The 18078-nt window shown below is 48.8% G+C and overlaps 1 protein-coding gene across 2 annotated transcripts in view; it reads right to left on the bottom strand.

The window, feature by feature from the left end:
- Positions 1–2483: 2483 nt before the first annotated feature.
- GATB (glutamyl-tRNA amidotransferase subunit B) overlaps positions 2484–18078 on the bottom strand; it is a 97133-nt gene continuing 81538 nt past the window's right edge. Inside the window, exons 11-14 of one of the 2 annotated variants that reach the window (XM_052654689.1) lie at positions 17306–17384; positions 5959–6093; positions 4420–4538; positions 2484–3612 (exon numbers count right to left, since the gene is read on the bottom strand). In XM_052654689.1, the coding sequence (XP_052510649.1) occupies positions 3447–3612; positions 4420–4538; positions 5959–6093; positions 17306–17384 (499 nt within the window). In that variant the 3' untranslated portion in view covers positions 2484–3446. Of the gene's footprint in view, positions 3613–4414; positions 4689–5958; positions 6094–17305; positions 17385–18078 lie in introns of those variants that run through there. The other variant, XM_052654690.1, reaches the window with a different exon arrangement.

The following is an 18078-nucleotide window of genomic DNA, read 5'->3' as shown; positions in this document are numbered from 1 at the left end:
TGGCTCAGCCCAGTCTCGTGGTCCACGTGGCTGGGCTTCCAGCTGGGTTCAGAGGTTTCGGACTGCAGGTGGGCTGCCTGATCCAAACGTGGGTCAGTGTGTCTCGGCTGCTCTCCCACAGGAAGTGCGGCTGGGGCGGGGGTGCGACGTGCCACAGGCAGAAGGGTGAACGTCTGCAGTGCACGCCCAACTTCACGCGGGGGCAGGCGGGTCAATGTGGTCACTAATCATCAGCCATGCGTTTACTGAATGGCCGGCACACTCAGCCATTTAAATGAAGGACATTATTGCAGGTCAGCTATTACTGTGCCTGAAGCGAAGAGCCCACTCATTGGAAAAGACTCTGATGCTGCAAAGACTGATGGCAGGTGAAGGTGGCGGCAGAGGATGAGATGATTAGCTAGCATCACCGACTCAATGGACGTGAACTTGAGTTCAGTGGACACCAAACTCTGGGAGATGGTGATGGACAGGGAAGCCTGGTGTGCTGCAGTCCATGGGGTCGCAAAGAGACCTGACTCAGCGACCAAACAAAACAACACTACTGTGCGTGCTGCTTGAAGTCACTGGCCAGCTGGGTGTAATTTTTGGCTCGCCCTGCACCCCAGCCAGCTTAGTGGTATTAGCTCTTCTTGAATAGCAGGCCTCTGTAGCCCAGGCTTCCGGTCGTTGAAGATATTCTCGACCCCTTCTTGCTTCAGCCATCAGTCTGTAAATCACACAACCCTAATTCTCCATCTAATAACAGCCTAAGATAGAACACTGTCAAACAAGTTTATTCTCTACTCTTAAATCACATCATGGAGGAAACATTTTAAGAAAATGGAGCTGACTTTTTTCCCCCCACTTTTGAATGACCATCATAAACCTAAATGCTTTAGAAAGAGCTCTCAAAAGACTAAGAATTGTTTCAAGATAACTTTGCCTCAGTAAATCCCCTCTATATTCAGGCTTTTATTAGGCCATTCCTTGTTCTGGAGAACAGATCATCCTGGCAGCTCATTAACAGGATAAACAGGGCTTCGGTAAAAAGTTTTCCTTGAGGCTTTGTGAGGACAAAGTTCTTTGGCTTTTGTGCTTGCAGTCCTGAGATGGGGACTGATTTTAGCTGAGACTGCCCCTCCCTGCCCCCATGACTGTGTATTTTCTCCCCTACTGTCTCCCACACAAGGAACAAGGCTGCCAGCAGCGTCCCTCGCACACCTCAGGCATCTGTGTGGGACCTGAGGTTTATCGTGTCCTTTTACAACCTGACGAGGGCGACGGCAGCTGACTTTTACTGGGACACGTCTAGAAAAGGCCCACCTGTAACAAGGCCCCATTCTGCCCTGCACACATTTTAAAAGAGGGAATTTGGGGTTGATGATGATATTTAAATGATCTTGGCTAAGACGCTTGACTAAGGGAGGCAGAGAGAAGATGTCAATCAGATGCTTTCCATCTGACCACCAGGGATCAGCTCTGCTCACAGTCTGTGGAGCATTTGTCTAAAATCTGCTGAAGAGACATGGCTGCGATCTACGTGCTACTTTTGGGAATGGAAAATGATGGCCTTTCCGTCAGATTTAGTGTTCTTTTTTCCACCAAGAGCCACCACGTAGGATCCGTGAAATGATGCTGCTGAACTCAACAGACGTGAAAAATAGAATATAGGTTGTAGGTCCTGGTCATATGCTATGTACTGAATGAGCCAACTGAAAGCTTTAGGAGGGTGTTTCCCTGAAAAAGATTCATAGTCTTCTTTCAGGTTCTCACTAATTATAAAAAAGGAGGTGGGAGCTCAGCTAAAACAGCCTTACCTTGGTGTAAATAATAACAACCCCCCCCCGCCCCGCCCCCCACCGCCCCAGCGTTGCCTACATCTTAAAAGATGGGAACAGAAGTTTACCTGGATGCAGAACCCTGGACAGAGTTAAGACGCTCCTTCCTTGTCCTAGAATTTAAAAGCCCAGAGGTTGGAGGTACCCACCTCTCATACGAAAGGGCCCCCGCAAAAGGCAATCTTTTTCCTTTTTTCTGGCTGTGAGACTTGAGGGATCTCAGTTCCCTGACCAGGGATCAAACCCACACCCCCTGCAGTGAAAGCACGGAGTCTTAACCCCTGGACTGCCAGGGAAGTCCCTGTCCATTAATTCAGTTTTATAAATCTAGTGAACTTTTACTGAAAACGGACTCTGTGCCTGGTAGCATGCTAAGCCCCGAGGCTGCCAGTCCTCCCCTCCCACCTGAACCAGCCAGCCAGCCTGCTCCTCAGCCAGAGCACACACCTGGTACCTGAGCAGGTCCGCCGGGAAGCCAGTCTCCCAGCACGCCCCTCTCCCAGCCTACAGGTGTGTGCATTCCAGTGACAGATGGCGATCGCTTCACCTGTGGCGCCAACGCATCCATTTTAATGAGATTTCCCACCGAAAAGCGGACCACCAGACTAAATTCACACTCATGCGAAAATGCATTTAAAACTGTATTTCACTGAAGCCCTTTTTACAAGTAGAGCCATGCGTTGTGAATTTCTTAAGGTGTTACATAAACATGTATTTCAAATCTCTAGTCAGGTTCCAAGTAAGATATCAGCTGTGCTTTTTTTTTTTCTTATTAGCAGTTATAACAACATAATCTGATTTTTTGGATTTTGAAAGTGGGCATTCAAGATAACGGGCAGTTGTCAGAGCTGGATTCAGCGTTGTAGAGATTCAGTGTTCTGTGTTAAACTGAGGTAACTGGTTTATAACACTGTATGTTTCATGTGGATAACATATTTCTGCTTCACTATACATTACAGTGTGTTCACCACCAAGGGCTATTTCTGCCTGCCACCATGCAGCTGACCCCCTTTTACCCATTTCCTTCTCTCTCTGCCCCCCACCCTCACCCCAGCAATGGCATTTTTCTCCAAAATGATCAGTCCATAATACAGTTTACATATGACACGATATTATTGGTAAATGGTCTTCATTCAACTGTCCCTGCCCCTCCCCAGTCCCATTCAAGTCAGCCCTTGATTTAAAATGGTCTGCAAAGGTTGGCTAGTGCTTTCTGTAAAGTCTGATGACCAAGAAGCCAGGTCTTTGGTGAAAATGGAGTTTGGAAAACAAAACTGAACTCTTACCATTTCTTACAAAATCACGCTGCTGCCAGATTCCAGTCTCAGGAGCAAAGGGGTGGGGGTCAGGGGTTGGGGACTGGCTCTTACTTTCTGTCTCGAAAAGCGGTTTGATGAACACAGTTTACTGGCAGGCCCAGTGGTTTTCAGCACCGTTAACAGGACGTGCAAGGGGCACACGGCTTCCTGGGTGATATCACATATTCTCAACACTTCTGCGTCACTTATTTTTTACAAAGTAAAACCTTACCTCTTCATGCCTGTCTGAAATAAACCAGATGGCTGGTTTCCTTCCTGTCCCTGCTCTTCTGGCTGGGAGGAAGGACAGTCCTCCCATTACTCCCAGTTAGGGAAGTCCTGAGCCAGCATCCACAACCAGAACCATGAACAGCTGAGGTGCTGGCGGGGGACGGTCCGCTCTTCTCCGGGTCCCCGCTGCCTCCGGAGCACCAGTCATGATGGAGACATCTGTCCTCTTCTCAGCACAGACAGAACTCAGGGTAAAGTCGGGGCTGCCAAAGATTTTTTCCTCTTATGTCAGTTTATTTGACATGTGCTTTTAAAAATCATCACTTGTAAACATGGTCTTTTGTGCTGAGTCAGAGGTAACAAAGGCACGCAGGGAACACAGGCCACCCCCAGCCCCCCGACCCCGCCACCCTGGCAGCAGAGAAACACTATTACTGTCCCAGGAATTGGGTGGGGGGGCAACCCTGCCTGCAGGGAGGTGCTCCTAACTGGACCACAGAGACCGCGAAAGGTCGTGATTTCCATTTACTAGTTTGTCCTCTTATTCTTCCCAGGCAAAACAAAGCAGTTTAATGTTACAGCTTTTTATCTCCTTATCAAACTTCCTGGCCTGAGGGTGGGGAAGGGGAGTTATCAATCAGCTACACAATCTTTGACAAATAAGTTAATTTTTTATGTGATATTTCAGTATATTTTATTCATTAAATCTATTTGAAAACTGATGTTGTATTTTTTATGGAGGAAAAAAAAAATCCCTTATGCTCAGATCTCTGCTTTCTGGGATGCCAGAGCCCTGAGTGAGCGACAGCAGTCTTACTCAGTGGATGGGAGAATACCGCTACTTCATGGTTTTAACTAAGGCTCGTAGCCTCCTCCCCCACCACGAGAGCTCCCCAAACAAGATACTGCGCCCAGATCACCGTCTCTCTCCATCACTGCCCATCCCCAGCACCCAGAATGCTGCTGGGCCCAGAGGATGTGCTTACAAATGGATAAGGGCCCTGCAGAGTGAGATGTCCTAGGATGTACAGCATCTGAGAGTGCGCGCGCAGCGTCACTGCGTTCCTCACCATCGCCACACCTCTCCTGGAACCCTGGGATGTCCATGAAGCCTTCTGTGGAGGCGGCATCTCCAGGCACAGGTGGACAGGGCCCCGGACATCAGCTTGCACAGGCTCTGGCCGGGCCTCTGCAGGGGGACGCGAACCTGTCAGGATGACAGCTGCCTCTCCAGCACCTCCTTGATCTCTGTCGGATCTGCTCGGCCCAGAGTCGCTTTTCGGACCAACCCGATCAGTTTGTTTATAGCTCTGGGGTTTCCCCTCTTTAGATCCATTACCTTTAAAAACAGAAATTATTTTAGAAGGGAAAACAGACTCTTGCCTAAAAAAAATCCTGAACCAAGTTTGGGCTTACTGAAACAAATTTAGCTTCTTTTTTTCTGTATTAGATATAAAATGAGAAGAGGACAAAGGGGAGAGGGTGACCTTCGGAGGAAGTTTCTGGGCTCCTGGCAGAGGAGGTACCTGCTCCCCAGCCTCCTGATTAAAAGACACCGAGGAGGGCTGCGGTGTGTCACAGCTGAGCCTCGGCGCTCGCACCCAGTGCTGGATGTGAGTGCCCCCCTCCCCAAACCCTTCAGGTTCAGTGGGCCCTCCTCCCCCAGCTTCCTGCCAAGAAGCTTGTTTGCTAGAAGGCAAATCCAGGAGATGGCAACGCTCCCCAAGCATCCGGGTGGGGTGTGCCGGGCGGGCAGGCAGGGGCGCTGAGTGCCTGTCAAAACAGCCACCGCGTCAGGGTCGCCCGCCCAACCTCCTGCCTCGGATCAGCACGGGCGCCTGCGCGGAGCTGCGCACAGTGCCGCAGACCAAATGAGAAGTGTCTTTATCAGCCACTCCAGATGAGGCCGGGAGATGGAGACTTGCCGAGACCCCGTGCAAGCTCATTTTCCTTATCGAGAGCTCTTCACAGAGCTGTTAGTGTCCCTGCAAGCTGATGAGTGGGTGGCATCGTTCTGAAAGGGATGGTAGCAGTTTTTCCCCCACTGAAAAGAATCTCTGCACAATGATTAGCCTCATTTTAGTTTTTTTCTATTTTGTTCTCTGCTCTCAACACAAAATGACTTGATTTCCAGCTCTGTTCCCGGGAAGGACTTTCTCCATAATTTACAAATGATTTTCAAACCTTCTGTCTTTCCTCCCACCTCTCCAAGGCAGAGAACTTAAGTGTCTGACCCTGTGCAGGCAGTCCCACCCGCTGCTTTCTGATACAGAGGTCTTCTTACAGAGCAGAGCTCGGGGACCCTGTGAAAGCGCCCCCCATCTCAGGAGGTCAGCAGTGGCTGATTCCCCCTTCCACTGGGATGCCATGAGACTCAACTGCAGGGGTGGATCTCCCTCCTAGGAAAAGCTGTATTTTTTCCAGTGTTCACCTAATTGCATCTCTTGACTTTAGCTGAAAACTGACAAAATTAATGGGGGATTACGGATGAAACTGGGCCAACCATTGTTAGGAAGCTCCTCTGGACTGCTGGGGGAGAGCAGGAGAGGCGCCCCTCTGCCCGAAGCCACTGCGCCTGCGTGACGACCCCTCCCCGCGGGGCCACGTACCACGTGGGGATGCGCCTCCAGGGTGGAGCGGCAGAGCTGCTCCAGGGCCTCCGGGTCCTGCAGCAGTTCAAGCTTCTTTTCTGCAACGATCTGTGCTGGGGTCTTGCCTTCATTCCTCCACAGTTCCTCAAACACCTGTTGGGGGAAGGAGGGTGGAGAGAGGAGGGGTCAGTGAGTTCCAGCCACGAGCAGACACAGTGCGGCCTCCCTACACTGAGCCCGAGACCATGCTGGTGGAAATGGAGATGGGTTATCTGCGCTGGTGGACTCCAAGGGCACAATAGGGAGGGCAGGGAGGTGATTCCTCACAGGTCCCCGCTGACGCGAGTTCCACTGGATGAATGAGCTGAGGTGACGTGTTGGCTCATAACAGAAATCACCTGCAAGGCCTTTTAAGCATCTCTGCAGCAACCCTTTCCCGGGAAGCAGGCATGGAGACTGCCTGCAGCCAGGGCCTGGAAGCTGAATGCCTGGCGGTCCTGGACCGCTGCAGCCACTGTGGCTCGAAGTGCAAAGCCGGCCTGAGTTGACTGCCCAGACTCAGCCTTTGCCTGGCACCTAATACAGCAGGGACCCAACAGGCCCCAACACTGGCTGGATCTGCCTGGGCCAAAATAACCAGGAGAGAGGCAGTTCAGGGATCACGGCCAAAATACAGAATTCAGAAGGAAACGCAGGACAAGGCTGGGACGATGCTTTTAAATGCAGAGAGGCTGGCTGCTCCCTGAGAGTGTGTGGTGGGCTGGAGGTGGGGTGAGGACCAAGTGACCCAGGGAAGCGCACCCCTCACAGGCCTCCAGGAGCAAATGCCGGGGGGCCGCAGTGTTCTCCACTCCAGAGTTAAGAATGTATCAGATTATTACCTTTCCAAACCAGTCAAACGCAGCCCAGCCCCAGCCCCCTGGGCTGACACAGTGGGTTCCAGAATCCAGTCCTCCGCTCCTTCCTGTTTAAGACACAGACTGCCCTCCTGGCTGGAGTCAGCAGGGAGGGAGCCTCTGAAGGCAGCCCAGGCCAGACTCCCCGGGCTCCCTGGCCCCCTTGCTGCAGTCATCCTGGCTCTGGGGTTGCCAGCCTCATGCTGTGGCATAAATCCTCAGCTTTTGTCCCTGTCTGATCTTCACCCTGGGAAGCACTATGGAAGCGCAATTGTTTCTGGCCCGGTGTGCAGCTCCCAGGCCTGCTGCTGCCCGCCCAAGACAAACCCGTGTCACGAGGGGTTCCTACCAGCAGAGTGGGTAATGCAAGCTGGGGACCCTGAGCACACCCTGCCCACCAGAGCTGGCTCTGACACATGGGGCACAAACTCAGCCTTCAGTTCCTGCGGGTCAAGCACACAGCCTTCTAACTACCACCCGACTGTATCTTTAGTTTTAAAGGATCTGCAGGGGAAGGACAGGAGAGCACACAGCCCCCTGGCCTGCCCCGCCTGTTTGGGGCTTCCAGGGTCAGAGTGTGGGGCCGGGGGCGGCGGGGGGGAGACCTGTTCCGGGGGGCGGAGACAGACAAGACAGAGAGAGTGCCCCTCTAGGCAGAGGTAAGCATCACCAAAGGTCTTTCTTCCAGACATCAATCCAGGCCTCTAAGAGAAACAGGCCCATGAAAACATCCAAAGAACTGACCCACCAAAAAGGGAGAAAGAGACATCAAATCATTTGAAAGTTTTACTGCACGACGTAACATTTTCTGCATTAAAAGGTTTCTGGTGATTTGTTTAAAAGCAGACCTCTGAGAAGACAAGTGGAAACTGCTTACACGGCGTGCTAAGGAGACAATCGCTGGGGGACAGCGGGCCACATGCACCTCCTTGAGGCTCGCATGGTGGAGACAGCGGGCATCTGGGGTGCTCGCTCTCGGGGCCTGGCTGGCCGGCAGCCTATACGACACAGAGGGCCGCTGAGTCCCCGGAGGCTCGGGACCTTGGTCTGCCAGCCGCAGCGGGCTTGTGGCTCTGCAGGTGGGGGTTTGGTGGGCCCTGTCCTTGGCAGGGAGAGGAGACAGGGGCTCCGTCAGTAGACGGAAATGGATCCTGTGAGAGGAGAGCCCGGGCGCTTTTGTCTGCAGCTACCAGGAAGTTGCTCAGGGCGATAAATAACCTTTGAGTTTCTGTTGCCCTCCTAACTCTTCTGTGCCCAGGGAACTAAGCAGATGAGGTTTGTTAAGTCTCAGAAGCACTGTTGGGGCACCTGGGGGGAAGGGGCAGTAGAATGTGTCAGGGACGAAAATAATGGGTGACGATGGAAGGGAGAGCCAGGTGGCAAGATGGATTAATAATAAATTCGACATAAAGTGGGAGTCTTTGGAGTTCAGAATATTTTCAAGGCAGGATGATTCCTTCTGCTTATCTGTCATTCTGAGGAGTCATCCTGAGTCAACTTTTCTCCCCCGTCTCCTAGTTATCCAATTCAACTCTGTTATCCAATAACCTGTGGGACCAGAGTCTGTCTGTCTCACAGGCTTTCTAAAACCTAAGGCCTCCTTGGATTCCTCTGTTAAATTCAGTAAAAATTAATTGTTACACATTTTTCCACTGTAAAATGTAACATATTTTATAGTACTCTATAAAAATAAGACACAAAAAGACGCTTGATGTAATTAGTCAAAAGGAAAATGCAAATCAAACCCACCCTGAGCTACTGCTTTACACCTACTGGGAAGGATAACTAGTCAGAGGACAGTTACAACTGCTGCTGGGGGCGTGGAGGGACTGCAATCATCCCACACTGCTGACCGGACTGTGAAAAAGGGCGGCCCATCGGAAAACGGTCTGGCAGGTCCTCAAGGTGTGAAACATACAATTACCACGTGACCCAGAGATTCCAATCCTGTAGGTATAGCCCCAAGAAATTTGAAGACGTGTACCAATCAAATCCTGTACACGTGTGTTCACAGCAGCATTATTCAAAAGAGCCCCAATGGGAAACAACACAAGCGTCTGCGAGCTGAGGCAGACAAATGTGGTTCTGTCCACGCAATGGAATACTCTTTAGTCATAAAAAGGCACGGAGGGACCTTCCTGGTGGCCCAGTGGCCAAGACTGTGTGCCCAAGGGAGGAGGCCTGGGTAAGGTCCCTGGTCAGGGAATTCGATCCCTCCTGCCACAACTAAATTTCCCTAAGACTTGGCGCAGCCAGATAGTAAATAAAAGTAAACATTTGTTAAAAACCTAAGAAAGGCATGAAGTACAGACGCGACGTAGATGGTTTGGAAAACATCATACTGGGTGAAAGCCAGACACCAGAGGTCACACGTGTACTGTAAGAGTCCATTCACCTTACAGGTCCAGAAGAGGAAAATCCAGAGAGCAGATCCGTACTTGCCTAGAGTGAGGGGTTAATGGGGAGAGACTGCAGACTGGGCACAGGGTTTGTTTTGGGGGTGATGAAAATCTTCTGAAATTAGGCAGTGGGGATGGTTATCCATCCTTGTGACTAGACTAAAAACCAATGAACTGCACACCTCTTCAAAAATAAAGTTGGACTTCCCTAGCGGTCCAGTGTTGGGAATCTGCTTGCCGACACAGGGGCCGTGGGTTCCATCCCTGGGAAGGGAAGCTCCCACACGCCGCAGGGCAGCTGACCCTGTGCTCCGCAACGAGAGCCACGCGCAGCAAGGAAGACCCGACACAACGAAGAACAAACAAACAGGACTGAGGAACAGTACACGAAACCTCTTTTTCAAAAGTCTTATTTTTTTTAACCCACCATCTGCACATCCCATCATCCATCCTTCCAATGGTCTCTCTGCACGGAAATCTGCCTGGGACGATGACGTTCACCCAATACTAACAGTAGTTAATTTAAGGTGGTAGAATTGGAAAATCTTTATATTTTTCTGCATTACTTAAGTTCTTTATAATGAAAAAGAACACTATTTTTCCCACCAGAAAAATTGGTTATTTTTTTAAAACCGTGAAGTACAGCAATGAAAAGGCAAATCCCCCAAGGCGAGTGCGTAAGGGAGAGCCCCTCACGCGACACACACTGACTGCCTTGCCAATCAGACTTTTTATTTTGATTCTGTGGTTGCCTCACAGAAGCCAGGATCCACCCCTACCTCCTTTAAACACACCAGAAGCCAACAGAATCCAAAAATGTCTCTATCTGTATCTGACCCCAGCTGTCAGCACCCCCTGTAGTCCCCAGCTCTGTCCTCCGAAACTCACAGTCACTGCACCCGGCTTTCCTCACTGGCGCAGGCGGAGTGGGAAGGGGCAGGTCTTTTTCTCTTCGGTTTCAAACGCTACAATTCATCTGCTCTTACATGTATATATAGTTTCTTTCTGCCCTCAGGCCATCTACTCTTTCTGCTACTGCCGAGCACTGTCATAAACACTTGTATTCCTCTGACATCCAGGCAACCAAAAGCCTGCCCTAAATGTGTCGCAGTTCCTGTACTTGACAGCCTCTCTTGGTGGTGGGTAAACAGAGTCTTTATTAGTTCCTGTCCCTGGTTTCACAGTACAGAGCGGGGTGTATGCTCCATGGTGCCTTGTAATTAGCCCAAAGCAGGAGCTTTTCCAAAGCCTCACTTTGTAACCTGCCACTACTGAGGATGTGTATAAATATTAGATGCAAAAGGTACCATTAAAATAACACTAAGTTTCTGGCTGAAGCGCTTGACAGCTGTGAGATCTGAAGCTGAGATCAGGCAGCCACCTTGGTGCTTTATCCTTCTGGGTGCTTATCTGTAAGCGTTTTCTGAGTTCCAGGAATGTTGGGCCTACCTGAGACTGTCCGGCGGGTGTGGAGATGAGGCAGAAGGCCTCCTCTGACAGTGAGGCTATTTTTTTCTGGGTCTTCACACATTAGGCATGTGTATAAACTTTGATCTATGTAGTGGGAAGTGGTCCGTCTGACCTCACCCTTCTTGCAGGAAGACTGACTTTCAGGGGTAACCATGTGAGCCCTGGTCCTGGGTGGGAGGCTGTGGAGGATGGGAGAGGGGGGACAAGGGCCGGGGAATGGTGCTGGCCACCCCGGGCACAGGGGACACGCACCATCCAAGCCCCCAGGAGCTGCAAGGCCCCACCTCTCATATGAACACATGTTTGGGAAACATTCCAGGCAAAGCCAAACAACTACTCTCTCTGGTTAACAAAGGTGAGAAGCAAGTTACCTGTGTCGTACATGGGATAGGCTTTATTTCATTTGCTACATAAAGTGTTTCTACCTCTCAGTATAAAAACAGCACTTAGCAACTTCTCTAAAAATAGCACTTAGACACTTCCCTGGTGGTCCAGCGGTTAAAAGTCCTCCTGCCCAAAGGAATCCATACACAACATGAAAAGGCAACCTTCAGAATGGGAGAAAATAACTGCAAATGAAGCAATGGACAAAAGATTAATCTCCAAAATATAAAGCAGCTCACGTGGCTCAATATCAGAAAACAAACAACCCAATCCAAAAATGGGCAGAAGACCTAAACAGACATTTCTCCAAAGAAGACATATAGGTGGCTAATAAACACATGAAAAAATGCTCAACATCATTTATTACTAGAGAATGTAAATCAAAACTAAAATGAGGTATCACCTCACACCAGTGAGAATGGCCGCCATCAAAAAATCTACAGACAGTAGATGCTGGAGAGGGTGTGGAGAAAAGGGAACCCTTTTGCCAACTGTTGGTAGCAATGCAAACTGATACAGTCACTATGGAGAACAGTATGGAGAGTCCTTCAAAAATTGGGACGCAAACTACCATATGACCCAGCAATCCCACTACTAGTATCAGTTCAGGTCAGTTCAGTCGCCCAGTCGTGTCCAACTCTTTGCAACCCAATGAACTGCAGCACGCCAGGCCTCCCTGTCCATCACCAACTCCCGGAGTTTACCCAAACTCATGTCCATTGAGATGGTGAGCAATCCAAGCATCTCATCGTCTGTGGTCCCCTTCTCCTCCTGCCCTCAATCTTTCCCAGCATCAGGGTCTTTTCTAATGAGTCAGCTCTTCGCATCAGATGGCCAAAGTATTGGAGTTTCAGCTTTAGCATCAGTCCTTCCAATGAACTCCTTTAGGAGGGACTGGTTGGATCTCCTTGCAGTCCAAGGGACTCTCAGGAGTCTTCTCCAACACCACAGTTCAAAAGCATCAATTCTTTGGTACTCGGCTTTCTTCACAGTCCAACTCTCACATCCATACATGACCACTGGAAAAACCATAGCCTTGACTAGATGGACCTTTGTTGGAGAAGTAATGTCTCTGCTTTTGAATATGCTGTCTAGTTTGGTCATAACTTTTCTTCCAAGGAGTAAGTGTCTTTTAATTTCATGGTTGCAGTCACCATCTGCAGTGATTTGGGGACCCAAAAAATAAAGTCAGCCACTGTTTCTACTGTTTCCCCATCTATTTGCCAAGAAGCGATGGGACCGGATGCCAGAATCTTTGTTTTCTGAATGTTGAGCTTTAAGCCAACTTTTTCCACTCTCCTCTTTCACCTTCATCAAGAGGCTGTTTAGTCCTTCTTCACTTCCTGCCATAAAGGTGGTGTCATCTGAGGTTATTGAGATTTCTCCCGGCAATCTTGATTCCAGTTTGTGCTTCTTCCAGTCCAGTGTTTCTCATGATGTACTCTGCATATAAGTTAAATAAGCAGGGTGACAATATACAGCCTTGACGTACTCCTTTTCCTATTTGGAACCAGTCTGTTGTTCCATGTCCAGTTCTAACTGTTGCTTCCTGACCTGCATACAGATTTCTCAAGAGGCAGGTCAGGTGGTATTCCCATCTCTTTCAGAATTTTCCACAGTTTATTGTGATCCACACAGTCAAAGGCTTTAGCATAGTCAATAAAGCAGAAATAGATGTTTTTCTGGAACTCTCTTGTTTTTTTGATGATCCAGCGGATGATGGCAATCTGACCTCGGGTTCCTCTGCCTTTTCTGAACCAGCTTGAACATCTGGAATTTCACAGTTCATGTATTGTGGAAGCCTGGCTTGGAGAATTTTGAGCATTACTTTACTAGCTTGTGAGATGAGTGCAATTGTGTGGTAGGAACTAAAAAGCCTCTTGATAAAAGTCAAAGAGGAGAATGAAAAAGTTGGCTTAAAGCTCAACATTCAGAAAACAAAGATCATGGCACCTGGTCCCATCACTTCATGGGAAATAGATGGGGAAACAGTGGAAACACTGTCAGACTTGATTTTTTTGGGCTCCAAAATCACTGCAGATGGTGACTGCAGCCATGAAATGAAAAGATGCTTACTCCTTGGAAGGAAAGTTATGACCAACCTAGACAGCATATTCAAAAGCAGAGACATTACTTTGCCGACTAAGGTCCGTCTAGTCAAGGCTATGGTTTTTCCAGTAGTCATGTATGGATGTGAGAGTTGGACTGTGAAGAACGCTGAGCGCCAAAGAATTGATGCTTTTGAACTGTGGTGTTGGAGAAGACTCTTGAGAATCCCTTGGACTGCAAGGAGATCCAACCAGTCCATTCTGAAGGAGATCAGCCCTGGGATTTCTTTGGAAGGAATGATGCTAAAGCTGAAACTCCAGTACTTTGGCCACCTCATGCAAAGAGTTGACTCACTGGAAAAGACTCTGATGCTGGGAGGGATTGGGGGCAGGAGGAGAAGGGACAACAGAGGATGAGATGGCTGGATGGCATCACGGACTCGATGGACATGAGTCTGAGTGAACTCTTGAAGTTGGTGATGGACAGGGAGGCCTGGCGTGCTGCAATTCATGGGGTCACAAAGAGTCGGACACAACTGAGTGACTGAACTGAACTGAACTTGAACATTCTTTGGCATTTTTTTTCTTTGGGATTTCCCTGGTGGCTCAGATGGTAAAGCGTCTGCCTACAATGTGGGAGACCCAGGTTCCATCCCTGGGTTGGGAAGATGCTCTGGAGAAGGCAATGGCAACCCACTCCAGTACTCTTGCCTGGAAAATCCCATGGATGGAGGAGCATGGTAGGTTACAGTCCATGGGGTTGCAGAGAGTCGGACACAACTGAGTGACTTCACTTTCACTTTCTTTGGGATTGACATGAAAACCGACCTTTTCCAGTCCTGTGGCCACTGCTGAGTTTTCCAAATTTGCTGGCATATCGAGTGCAGCACTTTCACAGCATCATCTTTGAGGATCTCAAATAGCTCAACTGGAATTCCATCACCTCCACTAAGCTTTGCTTGTAGTGATGCTTCCTAAGGCCCACTTGACTTCACATTCCAGGATGTCTGGCTCTAGGTGAGTGATCACACCATCGCGATTATCTGGGTCGTGAAGATCTTTTTTGTACAGTTTTTCTGTGTATTCTTGCCACCTCTCCTTAATATCTTCTGCTTCTGTTAGGTCCATATGATTTCTGTCCTTTATCGAGCCCATCTATGTATGAAATGTTCCCTTGGCATCTCTAATTTTCTTGAAGAGATCTCTAGTCTTTCCCATTCTGTTGTTTTCCTCTATTTCTTTGCACTGATCGCTGAGGAAGGCTTTCTTATCTCTCCTTGCTATTCTTTGAACTCTGAATTCAAATGGGTATATCTTTCCTTTTCTCCTTTGCTTTTGGCTTCTCTTCTTTTCTCAGCTATTTGTAAGGCCTCCTCAGACAGCCATTTTGCTTTTTTGCATTTCCTTTTCTTGGGGATGGTCTTGATCCCTGTCTCCTGTCACTATGTCACGAACCTCCGTCCATAGTTCATCAGGCACTCTGTCTATCAGATCTAGGCCCTTAAGTCTAGTTCTCACTTCCACTGTATAATCACTGCTGCTGCTGCTGCTGAGTCGCTTCAGTCGTGTTCGACTCTGTGCGAACCATAGACGGCAGCCCACCAGGCTCCCCTGTCCCTGGGATTCTCCAGGCAAGAACACTGGAGTGAGTTGCCATTTCCTTCTCCAATGCATGAAAGTGAAAAGTGAAAGTGAAGTCGCTCAGTCGTGTCCGACTCTTAGTGACCCCATGGACTGCAGCCCACCAGGCTCCTCCGTCCATGGGATTGTCTAGGCAAGAGTACTGGAGTGGGGTGCCACTGCCTTCTCCGTATAATCGCTAGGGATTTGATTTAGGTCATACCTGAATGGTCTAGTGGTTTTCCCGACTTTCTTCAATTTAAGTCTGAATTTGGCAATAAGGAGTTCATGATCTGAGCCACAGTCAGCTCCCGATCTTGTTTTTGTTGACTGTATAGAGCTTCTTCATCTTTGGCTACAAAGAATATAATCAGATTTTGGTGTTGGCCATCTGGTGATGTCCATGTGCAGAGTTTTCTCTTGTGTTGTTGGAAGAGGGTATTTGTTATGACCAGCGTGTTCGTCTGGCATAACTCTATTAGCCTTTGCCCTGCTTCATTCTGTACTCCAAGGCCAAATTTGCCAAAATTGCCTGTTATTCCAGGTGTTTCTTGACTTCCTACTTTTGCATTCTAGTCCCCTATAATGAAAAGGACATTTTTGGGGGGTGCTAGTTCTAAAAGGTCTTGTAGGTCTTCATAGAACCATTCAACTTCAGCTTCCTCAGTGTTACTGGTTGGGGCATAGACTTGGATTACTGTGATATTGAATGGTTTGCCTTGGAAACAAACAGAGATCATTCTGTCATTTTTGAGATTGCATCCAAGTACTGCATTTCAGACTCTTTTGTTGACCATGATGACTACTCCATTTCTTCTGAGGGATTCCTGCCTGCAGGAGTAGATATAATGGTCATCTGAGTTAAATTCACCCATTCCAGTCCATTTTAGTTCGCTGATTCCTAGAATGTCGACGTTCAGTCTTGCCATCTTGTTTGACCACTTCCAATTTGCCTTGATTCATGGACCTGACATTCCAGGTTCCTATGCAATATTGCGCTTTACAGCATTGGACCTTGCTTCTGTCACCAGTCACATACACAACTGGGTGTTGTTTTTGCTTTGGCTCCATCCCTTCATTCTTTCTGGAGGTATTTCTCCACTGATATCCAGTAGCATACTGGGCACCTACCGAGCTGGGGAGTTCCTCTCTCAGTATCCTGTCTTTTTGCCTTTTCCTACTGTACAACTAGTATATACTCTGAGAAAACCACAATTCTAGAAAACACATGCACCCCAATGTTCACTGCAGCACAATTTCCAACAGACGGGACACGGAAACATCGCAGATGCTAGATGTGCACTGACTGACAGATGACTCGATTAAAGTAGGTGTGGTACATATACACAATGGAGTCTCACTCAGCTATAAAAAGGAACGAATGTGAGTTAGTTCTAATAAGGTAGATAACTGTAGAGCCCGTTACAATACAGTGAAGTAAGTCAGAAAGAGGATAAACAAATATTGTGTATTAAGGCATGTATGTGAAATCTAGAAAGACGGTACTGATGAGCCTATCTGAAGGGCGGCAAAGGAGACCCAAACATACGGAACAGACCTGTGGGCACAGCGCGGGAAGCAGAGGGCGGGATGGTCTGAAGACAGACCTGTGGACACAATGCGGAGCAGAGGGCGGGATGGTCAGGCGGAGCAGACCTGTGGGCACAGTGAGGGAAGCAGAGGGCGGGATGATCTGAAGACAGACCTGTGGACACAGTGCGGGAAGCAGAGGGCGGGATGATCTGAAGACAGACCTGTGGACACAGTGCGGGAAGCAGAGGGCGGGATGATCTGAAGACAGACCTGTGGGCACAGTGCGGGAAGCAGAGGGTGGGATGGTCTGAAGAACAGACCTGTGGACACGATGAGGGAAGCAGAGGGCGGGATGGTCTGGCGGAACAGACCTGAAAGACATTCATCACCACATGGAGAACAAGCAGCCGGTGGGAATTTGCTGTATGATGCAAGGAGACCAAATCCAGTGCTCTAGAGGTGCTTCAGACAACCTAGAGGGGTGGGATGGGGTCGGGAGGGGGGAGGTTCAAGAGGGAGGAGACATATGTATACCTATGGCTGATTCATGCTGATGTATGGCAGAAACCAACACGACATTGTAAAGCAATTATCCCTCAATTAAAAAGAAATAGATTGAAAGAAAGAGAGCCCGCCTACTAATGCAGGGGACATAGATTCGATCCCTGGTGTGGAAAGATCCCACGTGCCATGGGGCACCTAGGCCTGTGGGCCACAACTACTGAAACTGTGTGCCCAGAGCCTGTGCTCCCATGAAGAGAAGCCCCCGCTCGCTGCAGCTAGAGACCCAGTACAGCCAAAAATGATAAACAAATAATCAACAAAAAGTGCTGAGGACATTACCTCTAAAACCAAAGCAACAAACGAAGAAACAAAAACAACCCCCTCCCCCAAACAGCACTTAGAAGTGTTTATTACAATATTTCCATGATGAAATTCACTTAGTGCGAAGCTTCCCAAAAAACCCGTACTGGGCCTGCAGGGTGGCAGGACTCCTCACGAGGTGTGGACTTACCTGCTTGGCTGCGGACGAAGAGATGGCCTTCCTGTCCAGCAGGTCCAGCAGCTCAGCCAGGGTGGAGGGTGTGACGGGACTGGCACCCCCAAAGGAGAGAAAAAAAGCGTCACTTCCCTTTGTCAGCATACGCACTCACGGTTATTCAAGATCAAAGCACGTGACTGTGCAGGTTTGAACGAGTACATCCCCACTCAGGAGTGACAGGAACAGGCCAACTGGGCCCCGTGTCATTCATCGTTTTGTATTTCAGGCTAGAACACGTTTTTGTGACTAGCGTTGTTTTTCTTTATTTTACTACCCAACAGTAACCGCTGTTTGGCAGAAGTTGTAGCAACAGACAACTGCTCAGTTTAATTAGTCAAGAAAAGGAGGTGGTTGCAAAATTCACGAACCGTGGTGAGAAGAGAAAAAAGAAAGGAAAAAAACCAGTAATTAAATATTTTCGACTGAAAGATCAGCCTAAAAATTACTTCAAACAAAACAGCTAACCAAGCTGGTTTTTGGAGTGTTTTTGTGCACATATAAATTATTTTTTCACTGTAAGAGTTTTCCTTTCGGGGTGCAGTGACTGCCAGTGACACCCTCCAGTGTCCGCACTGGCACCCACACACTCTGCTGTCTCCGTCAGGCTCTCAAGAGCTTTCTGGACACACCAGGGTCCAGAAGCCATTATACCTACACTTCCAGGAAGTGACTTATTTCCAAGGAGCCCATGATGTAAAAGGCCAAGAGGCAACCGGACATGTGAAGTGTCATCAATTCAGTTAGCG

The sequence above is a fragment of the Budorcas taxicolor genome, chromosome 17 (genome assembly GCF_023091745.1).
Source record: "Budorcas taxicolor isolate Tak-1 chromosome 17, Takin1.1, whole genome shotgun sequence".
NCBI lineage: Eukaryota > Metazoa > Chordata > Mammalia > Artiodactyla > Bovidae > Budorcas > Budorcas taxicolor.
The sequence above is the reverse complement of the archived record's forward strand: the minus strand, read 5'-3'. Positions and strand labels throughout refer to the sequence as shown.